At 51.5% G+C, this 20,888-nt stretch overlaps 1 protein-coding gene across 3 annotated transcripts in view; it reads left to right on the forward strand.

Annotated features, from left to right (window-relative positions):
• ADCK1 (aarF domain containing kinase 1) overlaps window positions 1-20,888 on the forward strand; it is a 138,867-nt gene that overhangs the window by 105,736 nt on the left and 12,243 nt on the right. For all 3 annotated transcript variants that reach the window (XM_065940442.1, XM_065940445.1, XM_065940444.1), the window contains 2 exons: window positions 1,451-1,609; window positions 9,163-9,279. In XM_065940442.1, the coding sequence (XP_065796514.1) occupies window positions 1,451-1,609; window positions 9,163-9,279 (276 nt within the window). The remainder of the gene's footprint in view (window positions 1-1,450; window positions 1,610-9,162; window positions 9,280-20,888) is intronic.

Raw genomic sequence — 20,888 nt, forward strand, 5'->3', positions numbered from 1 at the left:
CTTACCTGGCAGAGAAGCGGGGAGCTTTGGTCTTTCTCTTCTTATAAGGACACTAACCTGTCACAGGGACCTCACCTTCATGGTCTCTTCTAGGCCCAATTACTTTCCAAAGACTGCACCTCTGAACACCGTCTCCCTGAGGTTAGGGCTTGACATATGAATTTGGGGGGCTACATAAGCATTATGTTTCCTTAACAGCGGAGGAACGTCTCCTGGTACCAAAGGCCCATGGTTCTTCAGTTCTCGCTCCTTGTCCTTCTGCTCTGGCCAAGGCCAGAGATGGGGATTCTCAGAGGACTTGGACCATAATCTATACCAAGAATCACAGATGGGAGAGTCTGTCAGTGGTTCTCCCCAGGCCTGACTTTGAATACCAACAGGAGGGCTTAGAGGTGAGCGGGAAAAGTTGCCTTCTGCCCCACCCCACCCCCAATGCTGGAACATTTCCCATGGCCCCGGCATTACCCTCGCTCTCTCACTACAGAGCCATTGTTCATGAACTTGTGAGACCATCTCAGACCCAGAGCTCCAGTGTAGCCTCAGAACTGAGTCCATGCCCACAGCAGGGCTGTGCCGCGCCCTGCAGGTATCTCTGGGCTCTTGTTCTGTGCCAGTCATGTTTCTTTCACATCATTAAACTGACAACTGAAATGCCAGATAAGCCTTCTAAAACTCCCTCTCTCATCACGTCCTGACTCAAGAATCCACAATGGGCCCAGATCGCCAGAGAGCCAGGCATTTCATCCAAGTGGACAAATCCCTTATCTCTTACTCCTCTTGTCGGGTTCACTCTTGGTTTCGTATTCCAATATAATTTTTTATCATGAAATATTTTAGATGTACAAAAAAGCATAAAAGATGTTACAAATGCTCAGATACCAACTACTCAGCCGAAGAAATAGGCAGAATGCAGTTACAGCCGCGGCCCCCTCCATGGTCCTTAATTGACAGGTCCACAAAGCACAAATCTCGGATCAACAAAGGTGGTAGTTCAGTGATGTGGTTGAGAGTGAGGGTTTCGGGGCCGAATAGACCCAGGGGGAAATCTGGCTCTGGGCTTCATTGCTGGGCAAATTTAGTAAAAATCGTATAACCTCTGAGAACCTCAACTCTTTTCATCTGTAATATGGGGCTGATAAGTGTGTATACTTCCCAGAGTCACTGTGAAGACCTAAATGGAGGAATAAGGTGAGTGATACTCTTACCCAGTGCTGGGCAAGTGGGGAGCACCCGGCAAATGGTGGAGGTGATTTCTGCTGGTGGTTGTTGGGCTTCTATGATCTAGGATTTGGATTACAGAGATGGGCCCCAGGGGGGCCCCTTCCCCACCCATCCTTACTCCAGGGGAGGCCTGGGGACTTGTCAACGCCCAGACCAGGCAGGAGGACCGGGAATAGACCACCCTTGGTGGGAGTCGTGGACTGGCTGATGGGGTGCTTGTGGGTTTCAGGTGCTTGTCCTGGCTGTGAAGCAGCTGTTTCCAGAGTTTGAGTTCATGTGGTTGGTGGATGAAGCCAAGAAGAACCTGCCTTTGGAGTTGGATTTCCTCAATGAGGGAAGGAACGCTGAGAAAGTGGCCCAAATGCTGAAGCACTTTGACTTCTTAAAGGTAAGAGGGCAGGGCCATGGGGGCCTGGTGGCTGGGCAGAGGAGGACAGGGGAGGACTGGTCCCAGCCCTGAGCTTCTCCTCTTGTAAGACCCGCAGGGGGTGTCTCCTTCTTGGGTCTTCTCTCTGAGGATGACTCATTTGTCCCTGGTGATGCATGTTAAAGCCTTTGAAAGCCAAGTTGCTGCTGCTGCTAAGTCGCTTCCGTCGTGTCTGACTCTGTGTGACCCCGTGGACTGCAGCCTACCAGGCTCCTCCGTCCATGGGATTTTCCAGGCAAGAGTACTGGAGTGGGTTGCCATTGCCTTCTCTAGAAGGCTAAGTTACAAATTACCAAAGGGGACTGTTGACCTGTCAAGCAAATTGATGTCTACAGAATGGTCTACAATTGTAAGACCCTGAGCCCTCCTGAGGGCCTGTAAGCCATGGTCTCAGCCTCCATGAATCATGGGTTGATGACACTGATGATGATGGTGATGGTGATGATAGCTAACGTTACTGTGCTCTGATGTGTTTCCTAAAGCTTTATTGCATCAGCTCACTGAATACACAGGTCTGCAACATACATGTCCTAGAAATCTCCACTGTTTGCAGAATGGCACAACAGAAACCACAGGGCTTATGGGCAAAAAGGGGGTTAGGCTTACAACACTCAGAAATGTCACCAGTGATCCAGAAAATAAAAGCAGATGGGCACCTAATGAAATGCTAGCATACTTTGGCACACGTTAAATGGCTAAGAAATACAGAAGATCACAGCACACACGGCACTTTACTGGACACGGGCTTGCGGAAGTGGGCATCAGAAGAGTTGCTGCGTGGGAGTTCCTGTGAAGAGGTGGTAGCGGGGGTCATCTGAAATTGAACAGAAGTTGTGACGTCCGATGTGGAGGGCTGTGACCCATCACACACATGGCGATATTTGAGGTGTGCCTGCTTTGAATGTTCCTCTTTGAATCAGCTGGATACAAGTTTTCTGCACTTCCGAGTATTTCTCATGGATGGTGCTGCACCATCAACACATATAAAATCTGTGTTATGATCAAATTGTTGCCTCATGTATCTATTACATTGGAACAGATTCATGTTTTCAAGTATTTACTGGAACTGCTGACGTGGTAGGCGACACTTACCATGGGAGACAGCATCCAATGACACAGAGTCCCAGCTCAGGGAGAGATTCAGAAGAAGGGGCTTCCAGGGGGAGCAGGGCGGGGAAGGCTCTGCTGAGGAGTCGGCCTTGGAGCTGGTCTTGGAGCTGGTCTTGGAGGACTGTCCTAATGTTCCCCACAGGGCCCGTGGAGTTTGGAATGAGAGAGATGCAAGCCCATGCCTCTTGCTCTTCCAACACATTTTTTGGCGGGACTTGGACCCATTTACCAGGGGTACCCCTTTCGTCACAGCAATGCGGGGGTCAGGCCCCTCCAGCGGTCTATGTGGAGAGCTTGGCTTTCAACTCTCGGAAGAGATCCATTCTCTGCTCTTCCACGGGAGAGGCCTGGAGGTTGTGGGAAGATGGGGTGCAGGGCTCCGGGTCCTAGTTCTGGAGCAAACAGTCAAGTGGGGCTCTTCCTGGGCAGGGTGCCTCAGCATGGGGACTGGAAGGACTCTTGCTTGGGGCTGAAGTGTCCACGTGGCTTCTGAAGACCTCCTGAGAAACTGAAAGCAGTGGTTTATACTTCTGCTCTCCGGTTTGATGAACAGAGATGGGGAGGGAGGCTGTGTCTACACTAGCTGCCTGAGAATCCTAAATCTCGGGCCATGGGACGAAGACCCACAACTCTGGTGACTGGTGTGGTGTCTTGAGACCCTGATTTGGTGGAAGGTGTAGCCACTGGCGAAGTTCAGCTCTTTGAGTGAGTCGGGTCTGGCAAGACGCCCCCGGCGTGCCTGACGGGCTGGTCCTTACACAGCTCTACAAGGGAAATGCCATTGTGTGTGCAGACCCTCTTGTGTGTGCAAATCCAGATGATCTGGTAACATTGCCCCGCCTTGAGGTTCAAACCACCAATTCAATGAAAACTTGGCTTTTTCACACAAGTAATAATATTAACTAATAATCATTGTGTTGTCGGGTCTAAATGACTCTTCTACTTACCTGTTCCTTTTGTTTCATTCTGTTATTCCGCATTTATCGAGCACGTCCTGAGCCTGTGGCAGTGCTAGGATCTGGGGTTTGTAGGTAGGCAAGAGAGATAGGCAAGGCTTCTGCCTGCGAAGACTTCCCATCTGGTGGGGGACACACACACGTGGGTTGTGTAGTTCAGGTTGTTAGCACTGTGCCAGAGACTGATCTCTGTTTCTGTGGATGCCCGAGAGGAAGTATCTAATTCCAACCAGATAAGGAGCTCAGTGGGGCTTCCAAGAAGTGTTGATTGTGCGAGGGGATAGGCAAAAGTTACTGAATGTTTCTTCTGTGGCTCTGAACACTAGGCAGACAGGGACGCGACATCCTTCCGACAACCATCATCCCATTTTACAGGTGGCAGTCTTAGAGGAGAAGAGCTGGGGTACAAACAGCATTTTCTGACTTCAACTCTGGTGCTCGTCTAAGGACATTCTGTTGCCTCTTACCCAGCAGGGGTGGTCCTTCGTGCCAGTACTGTGAGCCAGACAAACAGAACCATCTCCTCCACTGTTCCCATGGAAACAGCAAAATCGTCCCCTGGCTGGGGCCAACTAGCATCTGTCAGACCAAGACATGTAATAATAACAATAACACAAATTTTTGAAACGAGGCTGCCAAATGGGTGAATAATTAATGTAACTATTTGACCTGCTGCTCCTCAAGCCCGCACCCCATTCCTAAGAGAATGGTGGAATTAAGGCTCCCGAGTAATTAATTTTGCCTAAACACATAACAAGTGGGAAGCAAATTTTGCGGCGTGCACCCAGTTCAGCTCTTCAAAACAGGAGATAGATTACTTTTGCACCCTGGCACCCCATCACAACATCTGTGCGTAATTAAGCCTCAGCGCAGAGTTTACCTCTCGGTGTGTGAGGCCTCTTCCAGTGGGTTTAATAACCTCAGCCCTGTGCTATAAATCGCCTCACCTCAAAGAGCACCAAATGCAAATGCACGTCAGGGAAACTGGGCCAAGGTGAGGGGGCAGCCAGGCCGAACGGTCAAGACCAGGGCGTTTGTGGATCTGGCATCAGAGTGTGTGGGGAGGCGACAGGACAGGCAGTGAGGTCTGCGACTGACCTTGGGGACAGCTGGGGCAAGATAGAGGCAGACACCTTAAAACCACAGGGTTTGGGACTGCAAGGGATGGAGCAAATCTGTATATGTAGAGGAGGGGCTCGGTGGGGGGCTGTCTCTGGAGCAGGGGCCCCTCCAGGGTTCTCTAGTGCTGGGTTGGGAAGGTCTCCTGGAGGAGGAAATGGCAGTCCACTCCAGTATTCTCTCCTGGGAGATGCCATGGACAGACGAGCCTGGTGGGTATTGCCAAGTGCATGGGGGGTTGCAAAGAGTTGAACACCACTGAGCAACTGATCACATACGGGGCCTGGGACTCTGTCGAAATTGGGGGTAAACCCTGCCAGGATGAACTTGCTTCTGGTGAAGTAGCTTTCTAAGGATGTCAAAGATTAAGAGGAACTGATGTCTAGTTATTAGTACTGTATCAGTTAATTTTTTTTTTACATGTCTATGCTGTGTTAGACGTTTTTTAAAGTGCTTTATGTCTATTTATTCTTTGGTTCCCTCTTTTTCGGCCGTGGGATGCAGCATGTGGGATCCTAGTTCCCCAACCAGGGATCAAACCCCTGACCCCTGCATTGGAAGTGTGGGGTCTTAACCACTGAACCACCAGGGAAGTCCCTGTATATTTCCTCTTTAATCCTTACACAACCCCACAAGGGAAATGCCATTATTAACTCCATGTCAGCCTTGGGAAAATGAGGCCCAGAGAGATGGAGCCACTCGTCCAAAGTCACACAGCTTCCTGGTAAGGGGCAGAGGCAGCCTGGCCCCAAGCTCACCTGGTAAACCACTGTGCTCTGGTTCCTCTGGAATAATTGATAAGCAGATCCGAGCTTGTGGCTCAGCTGGTAAAGAATCCACCTGCCAGGCGGGAGACCTGGGTTCTATCCCTGGGTTGGGAAGATTCCCCTGGAGAGAGGAAAGGCTACCCACTCCAGTATTCTGGCCTGAAGAATTCATGGACTGTATAGTCCTTGGGGGTTGCAAAGAGTTGGATACGGCTGAGCGACTTTCACAAAACAATCACAGCAATCTGAGTTATGTTGCACTGTCTGTAGCATCAACTCTTGGCCCTGGATCTGTGTCAGAACCACCTGTGAAATTCTCTGTGGCTATCGTACGGCGGGTGCTGTGTTGAGCCCCCAGGACCTCATCCGTCCCTGTAGGAAGCAGGGAACATTGCTTTCATTGTAATTGTCATCAGCCTTTTACAGGCGAGGGAACCGGCGCTCAGAGAGATTATGCAACTTACCCAAGTCACACAGCTTGGCAGAGGCAGAGCTGGGGCTCCAGCCTCACCGTCTGGCTGCAGGTCTCTGCCCTGCTCCACTGGCCTCAGGTCTGGGGAGGTCTGTGGCCCCAGATGACGGGTGCTGGCCCAGACACGCCAGGACTTGCTTCCCAGGTGTGGGAACAAAGAGGAAGCGCAGGTCAGGGCCCATTAATGAGGCTGAGGCCAAAGTCTTGGGCTGGAACTTGCCCTACTCTCTGTTCTTCTTGGGGTCAGGATTGGCTCTGGTATAGGGGGCAGATGGAGCCTATGGGAGTGGGCCCCCTGCCCTGCCGTGAGGTGGTAGACCCCCAGACCCAGAGGTCCTGAGGGCCGGGCATGACCCTGCCTCTGGGGTCAGCAGGCACCTTGACTGTAAGCCTCCCAGGTTGATTTTTGTTTGGGCAGGGGACAGGGAGGTTCTTACTGCCTCTTTCAAAATTTTTCTCCTTCTTTTTCCCTTCTTTGATGGAAAAAGCTGAGAAAGAAGTGGTGGTGAAACATGAGTGTTGGGGTGAAGTGAATTTCACCTGGCACCCCTTAACCCTCCTGCTCACGTGCTGATTTAGGGGCAAGTCTCTTGATCTTGTATCTCCTGTCAGGCCAAGTGTCTCCTAACTGAGCAGGAAGCACTTTTGCATTTTGCAGTCATTTCTGTGTTATATCCATCGAGGGGCAACCGCAGCCCTCCCTGAGCTCCCATGACAAAGCCCTCTGCCTCGCTTTTTTTCTGGCAGGGGGTGTGGGTGCTGTCTCTGCTGTTTCAGAGCTAAGCAGTGCCTCCGCAGACACACTTTCCGTTGTGAGGCTGAGTTGGTTGCATTTGGAGGGAGACCCAGCACACTCAGGACCCTGACCAACAAGCCCAGGCAGTCTCCAGCCTTGGGGTTTTCTCTTTGCATCTCTGGCTCTGCATGGCTGTTTTCCAAATTGCTCTAGGCAGGCACAGAGGGGTGTCTGACCGCAAGTCTCTGGAGCCCTAGGCACTCCACTGTCAAGCTTCGGCCCCAGACAAACCCCCAAGTATGTCGCTTTTACTTGGAAGCCTTCAAACAGCAGCTTCCCTGGTGGCTCAGCTAGTAAAGAATCCGCCTGCAATGCAGGAGACCAAGGTTCGATCCCTCTTGCCTGGAGAATTCCATGGACAGAGGAGCCTAGCAGGCTACAGTCCACGGGATTGCAAAAGAATTGGATTGAGCTGCTTTCACTTTCTTTCAAACAGCAGCAGCAAATTTGCACTCGTATTTTTAAAGAGACTTTTTAAAAAATGCCAAGCGAGACCGAATTTTAAGTTCAAAGTGACATAGGGTCATAGATTTCTCTATTGGTCTAGATTTTCAAATGGCAAAAACCGCAGGAAAGGGGTAAACAAAATGATGCCTTGGTTTAAGTAGGAACCTTTGTTCCAGAGGGTTCTCCTGTATGTATGGCCCTCTTCGCCCCCAAAACTCCTTATTGAGATGGAGCAGGTAGAGTCTCCTTCCTTTTTTTTTTTTTTTTTTAAATTTATTTTAGCCATACCCATGGCATGCAGAATCTCAGTTCCCTGACCAAGGATCAAACCTGTGCCCCCTGCATTGGGAGCCCAGACTTTTAACCACTGCACCACCAGGGGAAATCCCCCCAGTCTCCTTTTTAATGAGAAAAACTGAGGCATGGAGGATTTAAGTGGCTAGATTCAAACACAACAGTTGCTAGTAGAGTGGGGAACAAAAAAAGTTTCTTGGCTCAAGCCTACTATCTTACTGCTACATGAGCTTTGAGAGGTGGGATGAGGGAAGACCTTATTCTCCCTAATCACTTGAGTTAGCTGCCCTTGCTTCTTTATTTGTTTGTGGAATAAGTCCATTAAGTTGTTGGGGAAATTGTGGCGTGCTGAAAGCCTGGTCCTCCCTCCCTCCTGACATTGGTGGGCCTCATAGGTGTCACTCACTCACATGGCAACTCGGCAGTCCTTGGTGCAGCCCAATGTCTTGGCTATTCTAGGGAAGTCTAGTATCTTTTTGGTTATTGGGTGTCCTTAGAATCAGAGGGGATTAGAGAGTATCAGTTAGGAATGCATCTGTTTGTCCATAATTGACAGCTCCATCTAGAGTGTCTTAAACAAAAAGAATGTATTTTCCTCACATAACAGGAAGACTTGCAGCAGTTGCCTGTTGATATTGTCTCAGTGGTCTGACAGTGTCAGAACTGGCATCTCTGTGATTTTCTTAGAATTTTCCTCATGGTTATAAAACAGCTGCTGCAGCTCCAGGTATCACTTCACTCTCAAGGTAGGAAGAGAAGGGTAAGAAGAGTTACAATATTTATAAACATCCCTTTTTATTAAGAAAGTAAAAGCCTGCCCACATCCTCTAGCAGCTCCCCACTTGTGACTCACAAGCCAGAACTGTGTCACATGGCCACAGCTCCTGCAAGGCAGGCAGGGAAAGTATTTCGTTCTTCCTGGGGAAGAGGAGGATTGGGAATAGGTGTTGGGTTAGGCTTCAGCACACTGTCTGCCACAGAAGGCTTGCAGGGAATGGTAATGAGAAAACTCAGGACTTCCTAACTGAAAATTTATCACCCAGCTAAAATTTATTCATTCAGTCATTCACATATATAATAATTACGCCCATTGTACAGGTATTGAAATTGTACAGGTGTTGAAACTGAGGCAGAGTGTTTATATTCACATGAGGAGCCTGAAATAAGCCTGGCGAGAGAGAAATAGCTTTTAACCCCAATTGTGGCTTGGATCTAAGAGGTTCCATGTATTTCCCCCTAAGCCCTACTTTTAGTATGTGCTCTTCATTGTGTCTGGAAGACACTGAAGAACGTGGGGGCCTTATTCTCTGGTCCCCAAGCAGGAGGGTCCCTGGAGGAGGCCTGGGGCCCTGCTGGGGGAGGCGGAGCAGCCTGCCCTTCTTTCTCCGCCTGCCTCCTGCCTTCCCTGCCCGTCTCTGCCGGGGTCCCTCTGGGCCTTCCCTCCTGTTCCTGGAAGGCATGTGAGCTGATGTCTGGCCCACGTGCCTGTCTGTAGCCCTTGCCCAGAACCCCCAGCCTCCCGGCCCCTCCTGACCTGCCCTTTCCCACACCAGGTCCCCCGCATCTACTGGGAGCTGTCCACCAAGCGGGTGCTTCTGATGGAGTTTGTGGACGGCGGGCAGGTCAACGACAGACACTACATGGAGCGGAACAAGATTGACGTCAACGAGGTGAGGCCAGCGCTCTGCTGCAGGCGGGGCTGCCCGGCGAGGGCAGGTGTGTCCAGGGGAGGCCTCACGGCCTGGAAGCGGGGCCTGTCTTTCTGAAGAGTTGTTAAATCCCTGGAGCACGAAGCAGCCTTCCAGGTGCTCTAGGGCAGCCCTCCGCCCATCTCCTGAGCCAGGCTTGGCAGCGGGCAGCGGGGTGTGGGCACGCGCTGGGCCCCTCCTGCGGCCCTTGCCTGAACAGGGGATTATCACCATCTGTCTTGTGTCGTCCGAGCCCCACAGCTTGCAGAAGCCCGAGAACAGTGGTACAGACCCTCAGGACTTAGTCTTCCGTCCTGCGGGGCCTGGACATACCTCCTGTCTCTCCCTGCCCTCCCCGGTTCTCCAGGTATCAGGCGGAAAGGACACAGCCGGAGCCGGCGAGTAGCCTACAGCTGAACACAGAGGGGCTTCTGTCTCCCGCCTGCCACCCCCAGCCTTCAGGGAGCCCTGGCTGGTGGGCTGGGGGCCTGGACCCCATTTCCTTCTTCTTGGCCACCACGGGGTCCCACAGATAGGGGTGGAGGGTGGCACCTTTTCACCAGAATTCATCATTGTTTAGCCCCTACTCTCTGCGAGGTGGGTGGGTTCAGAGGGGAAGCAGACACAGTTCCCTTTGTCGAGGAGTTCCCAGCCCAGCGCTGGAGTCGGTCACACAGCTACATCCTTAGCGCCATTCTTCAGGCAGCGAGGGGTGTGAGCCCGTCCTCAGGGAGCCGCATGGAAGAAGTGCTCACCTCTGCCCTGAGCTGGCTTCCCCAGCCATCTGAGTGGCGATTTGCCAGACGTGTGTGTGTGTGTGTATGTATGTGTGTGTTTACGCGTGCGCGCGTCCGTCTCAGGGTTGTGGCAGAGTTGTGGGAGCAGAGGGGTATTGCAAGGAAGGGGAGAGGAGTGGTGAGGTTCTGCAAGGCTGCAGGCAGATGGTACAGGTCCTGGGGAGTCCTTGAAGGGTGAGGGGTGCCGTGACATGCCCCACGTGACTGGTGGCGGGAAGGAATGCAAGGGACAACCAGATCTAGTAGAAGTGAATGCCATTCCCTGCTCTCTCCCAGGCAGCACACAAAGATGAGCCTAGGGTCTCCGAGGGGGGACAGCCCAGACGAAGCCACTCCTTGGCTCCGCAGACGAGGCAGGGGGCGTGGCCGGAGAGCACGTAGCTTGGGAGCCCAGGCCTCGGTGCCAGCGTGGCCTCGGTCAGCGGGGACGATGAGAGCTCTGTCTGTAATACAGATGTGATGACCACAGGTTTTTGCACCACTGCACTTAGAACAGTGCCTGGTGTGTGCTGAGCCCTCCAGCATGGTAGCGAGATTATTGCCCTCACTCTTTGGGCTTGTCCTTTTCTCCCTTATCCCGTATCTCCTCTTACCATTCCTGTTTGCTGAATGCCTGACACCCTGTGCCAGGCCCTTTTCTCCATAAACATCTCAGAAGGGTGGCCTGCATGCCTCCCTTGCAGATGAGGCATCAGAGATTCAGAGAAAGAGGGTGCGTTGCCTGAGGTCACACAGCTTGTAGAGCTAGGGTTGAAACCCATGTCTCTCTGACTCCAGGACTCCTCTTGGTTCATAAAAAGTGAAAGTGAAATAATTGCTCAGTCATGTCCTACTCTTTGCGACTCCATGGACTGTAGCCCACCAGGCTTCTCCATCCATGGGATTCTCCAGGCAAGAATACTGGAGTGGGTTGCCATTTCCTTCTCCAGGGGATCTTCCCCACCCAGGGATCGAACCCAGGTCTCCTGCACTGCAGGCAGATTCTTTACCCTCTGAGCTACCAGGGAAGTTCATAAAAGGAGAGGCTGCCAAGAGCATGGCTGGGAAAGGTGAGCCACAGCTGGCCTTGGCCTCCGGGGGACAGCCGTTGGCCCGACTTAGGAAACACGGCTCCCGGAATGCTTTGGGGGGGCTTCTCTGGCTGGCAAGGAGGCTGGAGGGGCCTCCCTACTCCCTGCCCTGCTTCACCCGGGGGCAGCTTGGCCATTGCAAACTGCCTGTTGGGCTTTCCTCGAGAACACTCCTATTCCAGTTCAGACCTCTGCTTTAGCCATAGGCAGAAGCCCAGAGGCAAAGGGCTCTCCTGGGGTCACTGGGCAGGAGCAGAGCTCGGGGCTTCTGACGCCTGCTGCCCTCGCTGTTTGCTGGAGGGTGTCTGGGCAGCGCTCCCGCAGAGGAGGGTGCGGTGAGACCTGCTCGCCTTTCTCTCGCACCTTTGGTTGGGATGGGGGTACATCCCTGCCTCTAGCCAGGGTTTTTTTGTCCCTTGTCCACCAGGATCCTTGAGTACAGAGTCTTTGGCTCCAGGGAGGAGGAGAGGGGAGGTCACCTCTTACTTATCCTGAACAGTCTTAAAGGGGAGCAGGGTCTCTCTGCCTGCTGAGTGGGGCAGACCCCAAGGGCTTCAGGTTACTGGAATTCACTTCCTGCCAGCAGCAGTGGGCTTCTCGTGCCAGCTACACCCCTGAATCCATTCATCTTTTGGGGTCCAGTGAGCCCAGAGCTGTGATGGTGTTTAATTAGAGGCAGCTATGACTTTCAAAGTGCACACAGAGATGTGCTCTGATGTAATTGCTTGCCCCTGGCTGAGTGAGGCTACCTGGGAGAAGGCTGGAGGTGGCTGGTGGGAGCTGGGACTGGGTGATGTCCTCTGGGGACCTGGGCTCGACAGCTTTTGCTTCCAACCCTCTTGAATCAGCTTTGCAGATAAGCCGGCATTCTGTGCAGAGCAGACTGGTGGACATCCTATGAATTAGCAGACAAATTAAGCCAGCCTCATGCCCTGGGTTGACCTCTATGAGGCAAGGCTGGAGTAGAGTGTTTTTATTTTCTGTGAACGTGCAAAGTCTGACAGGCTGATGTCAGAGTGGTCTGGGAAAAACAGTAGCAATAATTATTATTAGCAGCTCAGTTCAGTTCAGTTTAGTCGCTCGGTCGTGTCCGACTCTTTGCGGCCTCATGGACTGCAGCACGCCAGGCCTCCCTGTCCATCACTAACTCCCGGAGTTTACCCAAACTCATGTCCATTGAGTCGGTGATCCCATCCAAGCATCTCGTCCTCTGCTGTCCCCTTCTCCTTCTGACCTCAATCTTTCCCAGCATCAGGGTCTTTTCAGATGAGTCAGCTCTTCTAATCAGATGGCCAAAGTATTGGAGTTTCAGCTTCAACATCAGTCCTTCCAATGAACACCCAGGACTGATTTCCTTTAGGATGGACTGGTTGGATCTCCTTGCAGTCCAAGGGACTCTCAAGAGTCTCCTCCAACACCACAGTTCAAAAGCATCAATTCTTCTGTGCTCAGCTTTCTTTGTAGTCCAACTCTCACATCTATACATGACTACTGGGAAAACCATAACCTTGACTAGACGGACCTTTGTTGACGAAGTAATGTCTCTGCTTTTTATTAGCAACTAATATGTACCAAACATGTGACAACATATACTCCTTACAGATGCCATATACTCCTTACAAATGCCCCGTTAAGGATATCTCATTAATCCCATTTCTAGATGAGAAGCTGAAGCTCAGAGAGGTTAAATAGCTTGCCCAACATCACAGAGCTAGCAGGGACAGTCAAGAGCCGAAGCCAGGTTAGCATGAGTTCCGAGTCCTTTCTCCTCCACCTTCTGCATCCCCATCCCAGGCATCTCTGCCGGGGGCTGCAGGGGAACCTGAGTCCAGCTGGCTGCCAGCCACACCAGTAACTCCTCGAAGAAGGAGTTGGAACACTGATAGAACCTTTGCCTGCTCCTAGGGCACCATCCGAACGCAGCCCTCCTCTCTCTAGCTCACATCAAGTTCATACAAGCATTGTTCCATTTTCTAGAGCACTAGGTTCACCCTCCTAGTGCGTGGCTAAAGCTCCAAATTGGTATCTAGTTGATGGTTGTTGCTGTTTTCATTGTTATGTCATCCCTGTGGCTTGCCCTTTCTCTCTTTTACCTCCTTTGACCATTGATGTTTACCCACTGCCTGACTCTGGGTGCCAGGCTCATTCTGTGTCACAATCTTAGGAGGGAAGGAGGTCTTGTCTCCATTCTAGGGATGAAGAATCAGAGACTCAGGGAGGGAAGGCAATTTACATGAGGTCTCAGATCTTCGTGGAACACCTCCATGTATTGTCCTATGGACATCGCATGTACTCACCAGCTGGGCAAAGACACAAGCCATTTCTAGCCCCCTGGTAGGCCCCTCACACCCCCTCAGAGTCCACACCCTTCTTACTGCCCCCAGAGCCACCGCTGTCACCGGGCAGCACCTTCTCCCTCACTGACCACCTGAACTTCATGCTCATGGCATCATACTGCGTAGCAGTTTAGACCTGGCATCTTTGTCATCAAGCCGCTGTGGGTCTTTTCTGGAGGCTCTGTTCTCTTCTCTTGGTCTGTAGGTCTGTCCTTCTGATAATACCATACTGTCTTAATTCCTTCTCCCCTTAAGCCCCTGCCCCTGGCTTCTATGGTTTACATGACCTGGGAGGCTCTTTGGTCGTGTTCCGAGATGATGTCATTCAATCCTTGCACTGGAACCTTAGGCTGGGCTGTGGGTGGTGGGCCATGTGCCCTGCTGCCCATCAGTGATGCTGGGAGTAGAATAGGAACAGGTCTTGCTGTGCAGAAATTAACCTATTTTTAGGTTAATTTCCTGATTCCCAATCAATGTCAAAACCACAGGCCTCATGGAAGACTAGTGGAGTGTGTGTGTGTGTGTGTGTGTGTGTGTGTGTATTTGTGAGTAGCATGAAAGACTCCATGTGACTGGAATTTTCTAACAAACTTCTGAGGTTCTGAAGCCTCCCTAGGACTGTGGGCCTGAGTGGGCCTGTCTCTGGCATGACTGTCCCTGCTGAGGACTGCCTTACTGAATGTCGCTTGGGGAGGGAGATGCAGGGGACAGGGGGGAGTGACCAGAGGCAGAGCTCGCCATGATCCTGCGGAGGAGAGTAGTTAGTGACATCGTGGCTGCTACAAGCTGTTGGCTCAGCAGGAAGTGGCTCTGGGGGTAACTGCTCTTGAAGGGAGGTGGGGAGAGTTACATACCCCTCCAGCACTTGTTAATCGTCTCCACTCCACTTGGAGAGGCCCCCCTCACCTCACAGCACCCCAGCCCAGTTGGGCCTCATATGTGAGGACCCAAAGACCAGGCTAAGTGGCCAGTTCCTGATAGACTCAGCTAAGAAGACACCATGTTAGCAGGCCGGAGACCTGGGTTCAGGCTCCGTCTCTGCTGGTGGCCCGCTGCGTGACCTTGGACAAATTACTTCCTTCTCTGGGCCTCAATATGCTTACTGGAGGTGTGGGGTTAGCTGGACTCTTAAGGGTCTGTTCTGCTCAGATGTTTATAGAAGAGCCACTCTCGGCTTGCTGGGAGATAAGACCTGAATGCAGTTTCCTGGGCCCCATCCCAAACTGACTTATCAGAGTCTGGGGTGAGCAGGCTTGCGAGAAATCAGCATTTTAACAGACTCTCCAGGTGGTTCAGACACTCACTGGAGTTCAGAAGCCCCCTGCCACAGGGCCAGGGGCGTCCCTGGCTGCCCCAGGTGGGCCCTCAGGCCTCACCGCCGCTGTGGTGTGCTTCCAGGCACGTGGCGGCCCGCCTGGGTGTGCTCTCTGGCTGGCATGTGGGCTCCAGTGCCCGCAGCCTGCAGGGGCCCTCGTTTGTCCCTGCTCTGAGCCCAGAAGCGGCATATTACTGAAGGCCTGACCCGGTGATCATATTTGCCAGTCACTTTAAGAGCTGGTGACAGTGACTGTCATTGATTTCATTAAGAATAAAGGTCATGCAGGAGCGTGCTTGCCCAGGCTGGATGCAGCCTCCTCAAGCCACAGGATGACTATTGATTGCAGGGCCTTTATCGAAGGTTAATTGGATTTCAGTGAGTCTGTTTTTAAGACCCTACCTGGGCTGAGGCCCTATTGAATTTGTGGGAAATTAGCTGAGAGAAAGGTGACAAAGTCAGGAGCTGGGATTGGGTGAAGTGAAGACTGGAGGCCGACATGCACATTCCAAGAAGGATGAGCTGGATGCAGAGATGAGGGGCTTGCAAGAGACACCACCAGCCTGTCCACTCCAGAGGCCCAGGAGCCTGCTGGGGAAAGAGGGCCGGGTGCTCCGCAGTGGTCATTATGTGGAATTGGGCCGGGACCTCTGTCCTCGGGGTGGCCCTCTGGTCTGTGGTGTGTGTGGCAGAGTCTGTCTTTTTACCGCTCCAGAGAGCAAATCTTACCTTCCATCGGGATCGGAAGGGGATCTGGAGGTTTAGCTCTTACTTTGCACCCCCAGCCTGTGTCTCAGAGGTGCCGGGGCCCCACTGGGCTGGCCTGTCTGGTGTCTGAGACAGCCATCATCAAGTTCCCCACTGTCGCCTGCTGAGGCATTTCTCAGTGGCTGTCCGCTCCCCCTGCAAACATAGCCTTGCTGATCTCTTTGCCTGCCTTTGTTGGCCCTTCTACTCTCCATTGTGGGGTGTCTCGGCCTTTTTTGTCTTTTTCACATTTTCGTTGGGCTGGTACAGGAAGACAGTTAGTGCCTGGGTTCCATCTGCATGTGTAGCTGACTGCCCTTGCCACGTTTCTTCTTTCTGGGTAGTCTTTCCATCCCATGTCACTGGAGAAGCAGTGGAAAGATCTCAGATGTGTTTTCCAGCAGATGTTTCTTGAGTACCTACTATGCACAGGCCTGGCATATCAGTGCCAAAGGAGAGGTGTGGACAGAGCATGGGAGAAGTGGGCTGGCCAGCTGTCACCGAGGCTGGGTGTGTGGCCGGCGGGGCAGAAGGTTCAAAGTCGGGTCCCCCCGGGGGTGTGCGTGGCTCTGTCATTTATTGGCCACGTGCCCCTGGGTTTCCTCATCTATACAATTGTAGGCATAACAGTACTTCCTTCGTGGGGTGGTTGTGCAACTCTTGCAGGCTGTGAGGTTCTGTAAAAAAAAAAAAAGTCATTTATAATATATGATGTTATTAGTCACAGAGGCACATCTTCTTCCATAGAATCTCTGAGAATCTCACTTCGCTTCTGTCCACCTACCTCTGCTGTCCATGAGTGTGTAGACTCGGGGGTCATCAGTGGTCATTGGTTGAGCACTGGTGACGCTCTTTCCTGTTTCTAAAAGCCATACTGCCCAAGGGTTTCCTCCTGTCCCCCGATTCCAGCTCGCGTTGTTCAGGACTCTGCCTTAGTGCTCAGCATCCTTTCCCGTTTGGTGGGCCTCTCTGACTCTGTGGTAGAAGGCAGTCGGAAGACCAGGGAGGAGACGCCGGAGAGGCACAAAGACTCCGGTTACTGAAACCACTCGGCTTCCCTGGTGGCTCAGTGGCAAAGAATCCACCTGCCAGTTCAGGAGATGTGAGTTTGACCCCTGGGTCAGGAAGGCCCCCTGGAGAAGGAAATGGCAACCCACTCCAGTACTCGTGCCTAGGAAATTTCATGGACAGAGGAGCCTGATGGGCTACAGTCCTTGGGGTCGCAGAAGACTTGGACATGACTGAGTGACCAAACAACAAGAATAACTGAAATCACTAGAGTGAAAACATCTCCTCCCATCGTCCACCCTCTGCGACCTCTCACCCCAAGTCGTTAGAAGCTTGGGGACGTTGGAGGGGTCTAGATGCCCAAGTGGGCTCCTGGAGACTCATTTCCCCAACAGCAGGGTTGTCACAAGTGGGGACAGCATCGCTTTGGAGTTGGCCTCTCTGGATTCTCGTGCTGGCTCTGCTGCTTAAGAACTGTGTTGCCTTGGCAGTGCGCATCACCCTTGGGAAGCCTCAGATGCCTACTGTGAAGTGGATACAGGAGAGTATCAGGGACTTTTGTGGTCCAGTGGTTAAGACTCGTGCTTCCAGTGGTTATGACTCCATGTTTCCATCGCAGGGGGCACAGGTTTGATCCGTGGTCAGGTAACTAAGGTCCCATAGGCCCTGTGGTGCAACCAAAAAAAAAACAAGTGTTGGATTGTTTGATGATTGAAACGTGAAGCAGGCAGGGCAGGGCTCACAGTCCATGCTCAGCACAGCCTATTTTGTTGGAATTCTGGCAATAAAATATTTGCCAAAAGAAGCGGGAAATTTAGGGAAAAACTCTTTGCTCAGTTTTTTTATACTGACCTAGGTAGGGTGGATGGATGTGGACACATATTTCTTCGGAGTGAACTGCCGCCCACGGCAGGGATGTCAGAGGTCGCTATCTGTGTCTTCCCTGGAGCCATGGCCCCTGGATCCACTCCCTGTCCATCTGGTAGCCAGGACCCTGTGAGTCTCACTAGCCGGGAGCCCTTATTGGCCTGTGGATACGCCACGCCCTGGCTTTCAAGTGCTGTCCCGGTTCAAGCCGAGTCTAGAGAAGCTCTCACCGAGCTCCTGGAGGCTCCAAGATGAGAGAAACTCCCCCAGGGTCCTGTCAATGAACCCAGGTCCTCTGTCCTCCTCTCTACGTCCCCCAGCCACATGTGGCTGAATGAGGTCCCACTGTCTTCACTCTCAGGGACTTCATCGCAGTGTTTTCTGGCCCAAGATTGACCACTCTGTGAATGGGAAGCAGTAAGGAACTGAGGCCTATATATCCCAGGGGTGGGATTGAGGCGGAGGGTAAAATGCTTGGGGCAGTTGTCCAGTCTGACCCTGGAGGCTGTGGTTCTCCCTCTAGAAGCCTGGGTGGCCACCAGGGGAAGGGCAAAGAGTGCTTGCATTATTAACCTCCTTATACTTAATATCGGGTTACTTGTGTGATTATTAATATCCTGCAACACTGACCTCCTGTTTCTTTTGGAGATCTTGGCCTTACTTCCATGACACTCCCAAGAACATAGACTTTCCCTTGGGGGCTGGGAATAAATTAATCCATGCAATTATAGAATAATTAAAGTACTTTCAGCCAATTCAAGTTTTGAGGAAAATCCAGAAATAATTCTTTCATTTAAATATTATTTACTAATTTAATTCTTTACTCAGACTTTTTCGAAAAAATAGATTTCTATTTTTTTTTTCCCCTCCCTACTGTTAGAAACATAAAGGGGTTGTGTAATTACTGAAATTACTTATGTGAGTGGCACATTCTTTTTACATGGAACAGTTAAAAACTTGTCACTGATTTTTTTTTTTTCCCTAAAAAGAGCTGTACTATGGCTTTAGTTAACAGTGTATTTTTGGTTAGACAGACAGCCCCGGATTTCCCACTGTGACTCTTTTCTCCAAATGGAATGCTTTCTTGGTTGCTGTGGGGACCTGCAGAGGATTTCTGGCACAGTTTCTGACTCCAGTAAGCAGCTTTCCCATGAGTGCAGAGGCAGAAAGGGTGGGTGATTGAAACTGTGTTCCCCAGAGCCAGGCTCCCTGGGTTGGATCCTGGTTTCACTGACTGCTGGCCAGGTGACCAAGTTGCCTCCTCTTTTTGTATTTCGCTTCCCTCACCTGTCTACTGCAGAGGTGGCTGTGAGTCCAGATAATTTGCCTGAAATGGTGGGTGGCACAGAGTGTCAACTGTTGCTATTGGGAAAAGGTGGGACTCTGGTCTTTATGAAGATAACTGCCCTTAACAGGGTAAGGGGCAGCCTTAGAGAAAAACTCACATTTCTCCCAAGGAGATGTACAGATGGCCAAGGGGATCACGAGATGGTGTTCACCACCACTACTTGTCAGGGAAATACAAATAAAAACCACACAAGTAGAGATCACCCCGCACTTGCTGGAATGGCTGTCACCAAGAGGACAAGAGATAACAGCGTTGGTGAGGAGGTGCAGAAAAGGGCACCCTTGTGCACTGTTGGTGGGGACGTAAGTTGGTGCATCCACAATGGAAAACCATATGGAGGTTCCTCAAAACACTGCAAATAGATCTACCATATAATCCAGCAGTTTCCTTTCTGGGTATACATCCAAAGGAGAGGAAATCAGTGTGGAAAGGATACCTGCTCTCCCATGTTCACGGCAGCCTTATTTAGAATTGTTTGTTCTTGAGGAGGCGATCGAGCTAAGTACCTGCAAGGGATGGGGAGGGTTTTGTGCCCAGTAACGGCCTCAGGTTCCCTCTGCGACTCTCGGTACTTCTGTGAGTAGGAGGGAGGGGACCGGCCGCCTTTCTCTCGGCAGTTTACAATCTACTGCAACTCTGATAGATAAGAATAATTACTGAGGCACTTCTCTGGTGGTCCAGTGGTTGAGACTCTGTGCTCCCAAGTAGGAGGCCTGGGTTCAGTCCCCAGGTAGGGAACTAAGATCCTGCACGCTGCATAGTGTGGCCAGAGAAAGGAAAAGCTACCCAAAATTTAGAGATGGGAGTGTGCAGTTTGTCCTTTCAAAATCACTCTTGGGCGTTTGTTTAAACAACCTACCTGAGGATTTTTTAGCATCTAAGGGAATGTACTTTTGTTTGACTTTGCTACTGACAATTAAAGGCTTAGGCTGAAGTCATATGTCAACTTTAGATCTTATCCAGTAGAGATGCCAATAACTTCTCCCCACTAGCAAAGATAACCCGAAGGTTATGATTTCCTTATTGCCCAGTCAGCCAATAACCAGTTTTATATATAATCCTGGAATCTTAGCCTCTTATTCCTGTTTAAATGCCCGTAAATACCCAGTCCCTCAAAATCCTCAGTTTGAACCAGCTCTGCCTTCTTGCGGGCTCCTGTATTGATGAGTTTCCCAGCCTTTGACACATGTTCAGTCTACATTTGTACCAGAGTCTAGTTTTTAACTTTTTGAAAATTACTCTTTGATGGTGATAATGGGTATATTTTCCTCCAAGTTTAAAATAATTAGACATTTCATTATAGAAAGCAAGCATATCTGTGCTGTATAGTGTAGGGTGTCAAGTGCTTTTCCCTTTTACACAGTCACATTTTGACCTTGAATCTCAAGGTTGCTCTGTGAGGAAATAGCATCGCTGGGGCCAGTCCCCCTTAACAGCTAAGGGAGCTTGGGCAGACTGAGAGGGGAGGTGACTTGTCCCCCAGTGCCCACAGTGGCAGTGTTGGGATGGCCCCAGGGTGGAGCCAGACCACTCCTGGACCTCACTCCTGTCTCTGCCTTCCCCGTCTGCCTGTCCGGGTGAAATCTGGTTAAAATGAGCATCAGAAACAGCCCCCGAAAGGAAAGATACCAGGTAGGGGCAGCCGGATGGGGAAGGGCTTCCCTGGTGGCTCAGATGATAAAGAGTCTGCCTGCAGTGCAGGAGACCCCGGTTCAACTCCTGGGTCGGGAAGATCCCCTGGAGGAGGGCATGGCAACCCACTCCAGAATTCCTGCCTGGAGAATCCCATGGGCAGAGGAGCCTGGCGGGCTCCAGTCCACGGGATCACACAGAGTCGGACACGACTGAGCGACTAACGCTTCGCGTATGAGCCGCGGTCGGCAGCCTCTCCCTCCTCCTCCTTCCGTAGCAGCATCTCAGTTCTCGTGGGCCAAGGCTCCCCAGCCTGAATCCCCAAACCCCTCGGGGCCACCTCTCAATGTCGTAATAGGGGACCCACAGTGATCAGCAATATTTCAGAAAGCTTCGAGGAGATCATACATCTCCCCATGACAGGTCGGCTCAGACTAAATGAAATGTCATTTCTCTGCTTTGGGCTGAAAT

Source organism: Muntiacus reevesi, chromosome 7 (genome assembly GCF_963930625.1).
Source record: "Muntiacus reevesi chromosome 7, mMunRee1.1, whole genome shotgun sequence".
In the NCBI taxonomy this organism is placed as follows: domain Eukaryota; kingdom Metazoa; phylum Chordata; class Mammalia; order Artiodactyla; family Cervidae; genus Muntiacus; species Muntiacus reevesi.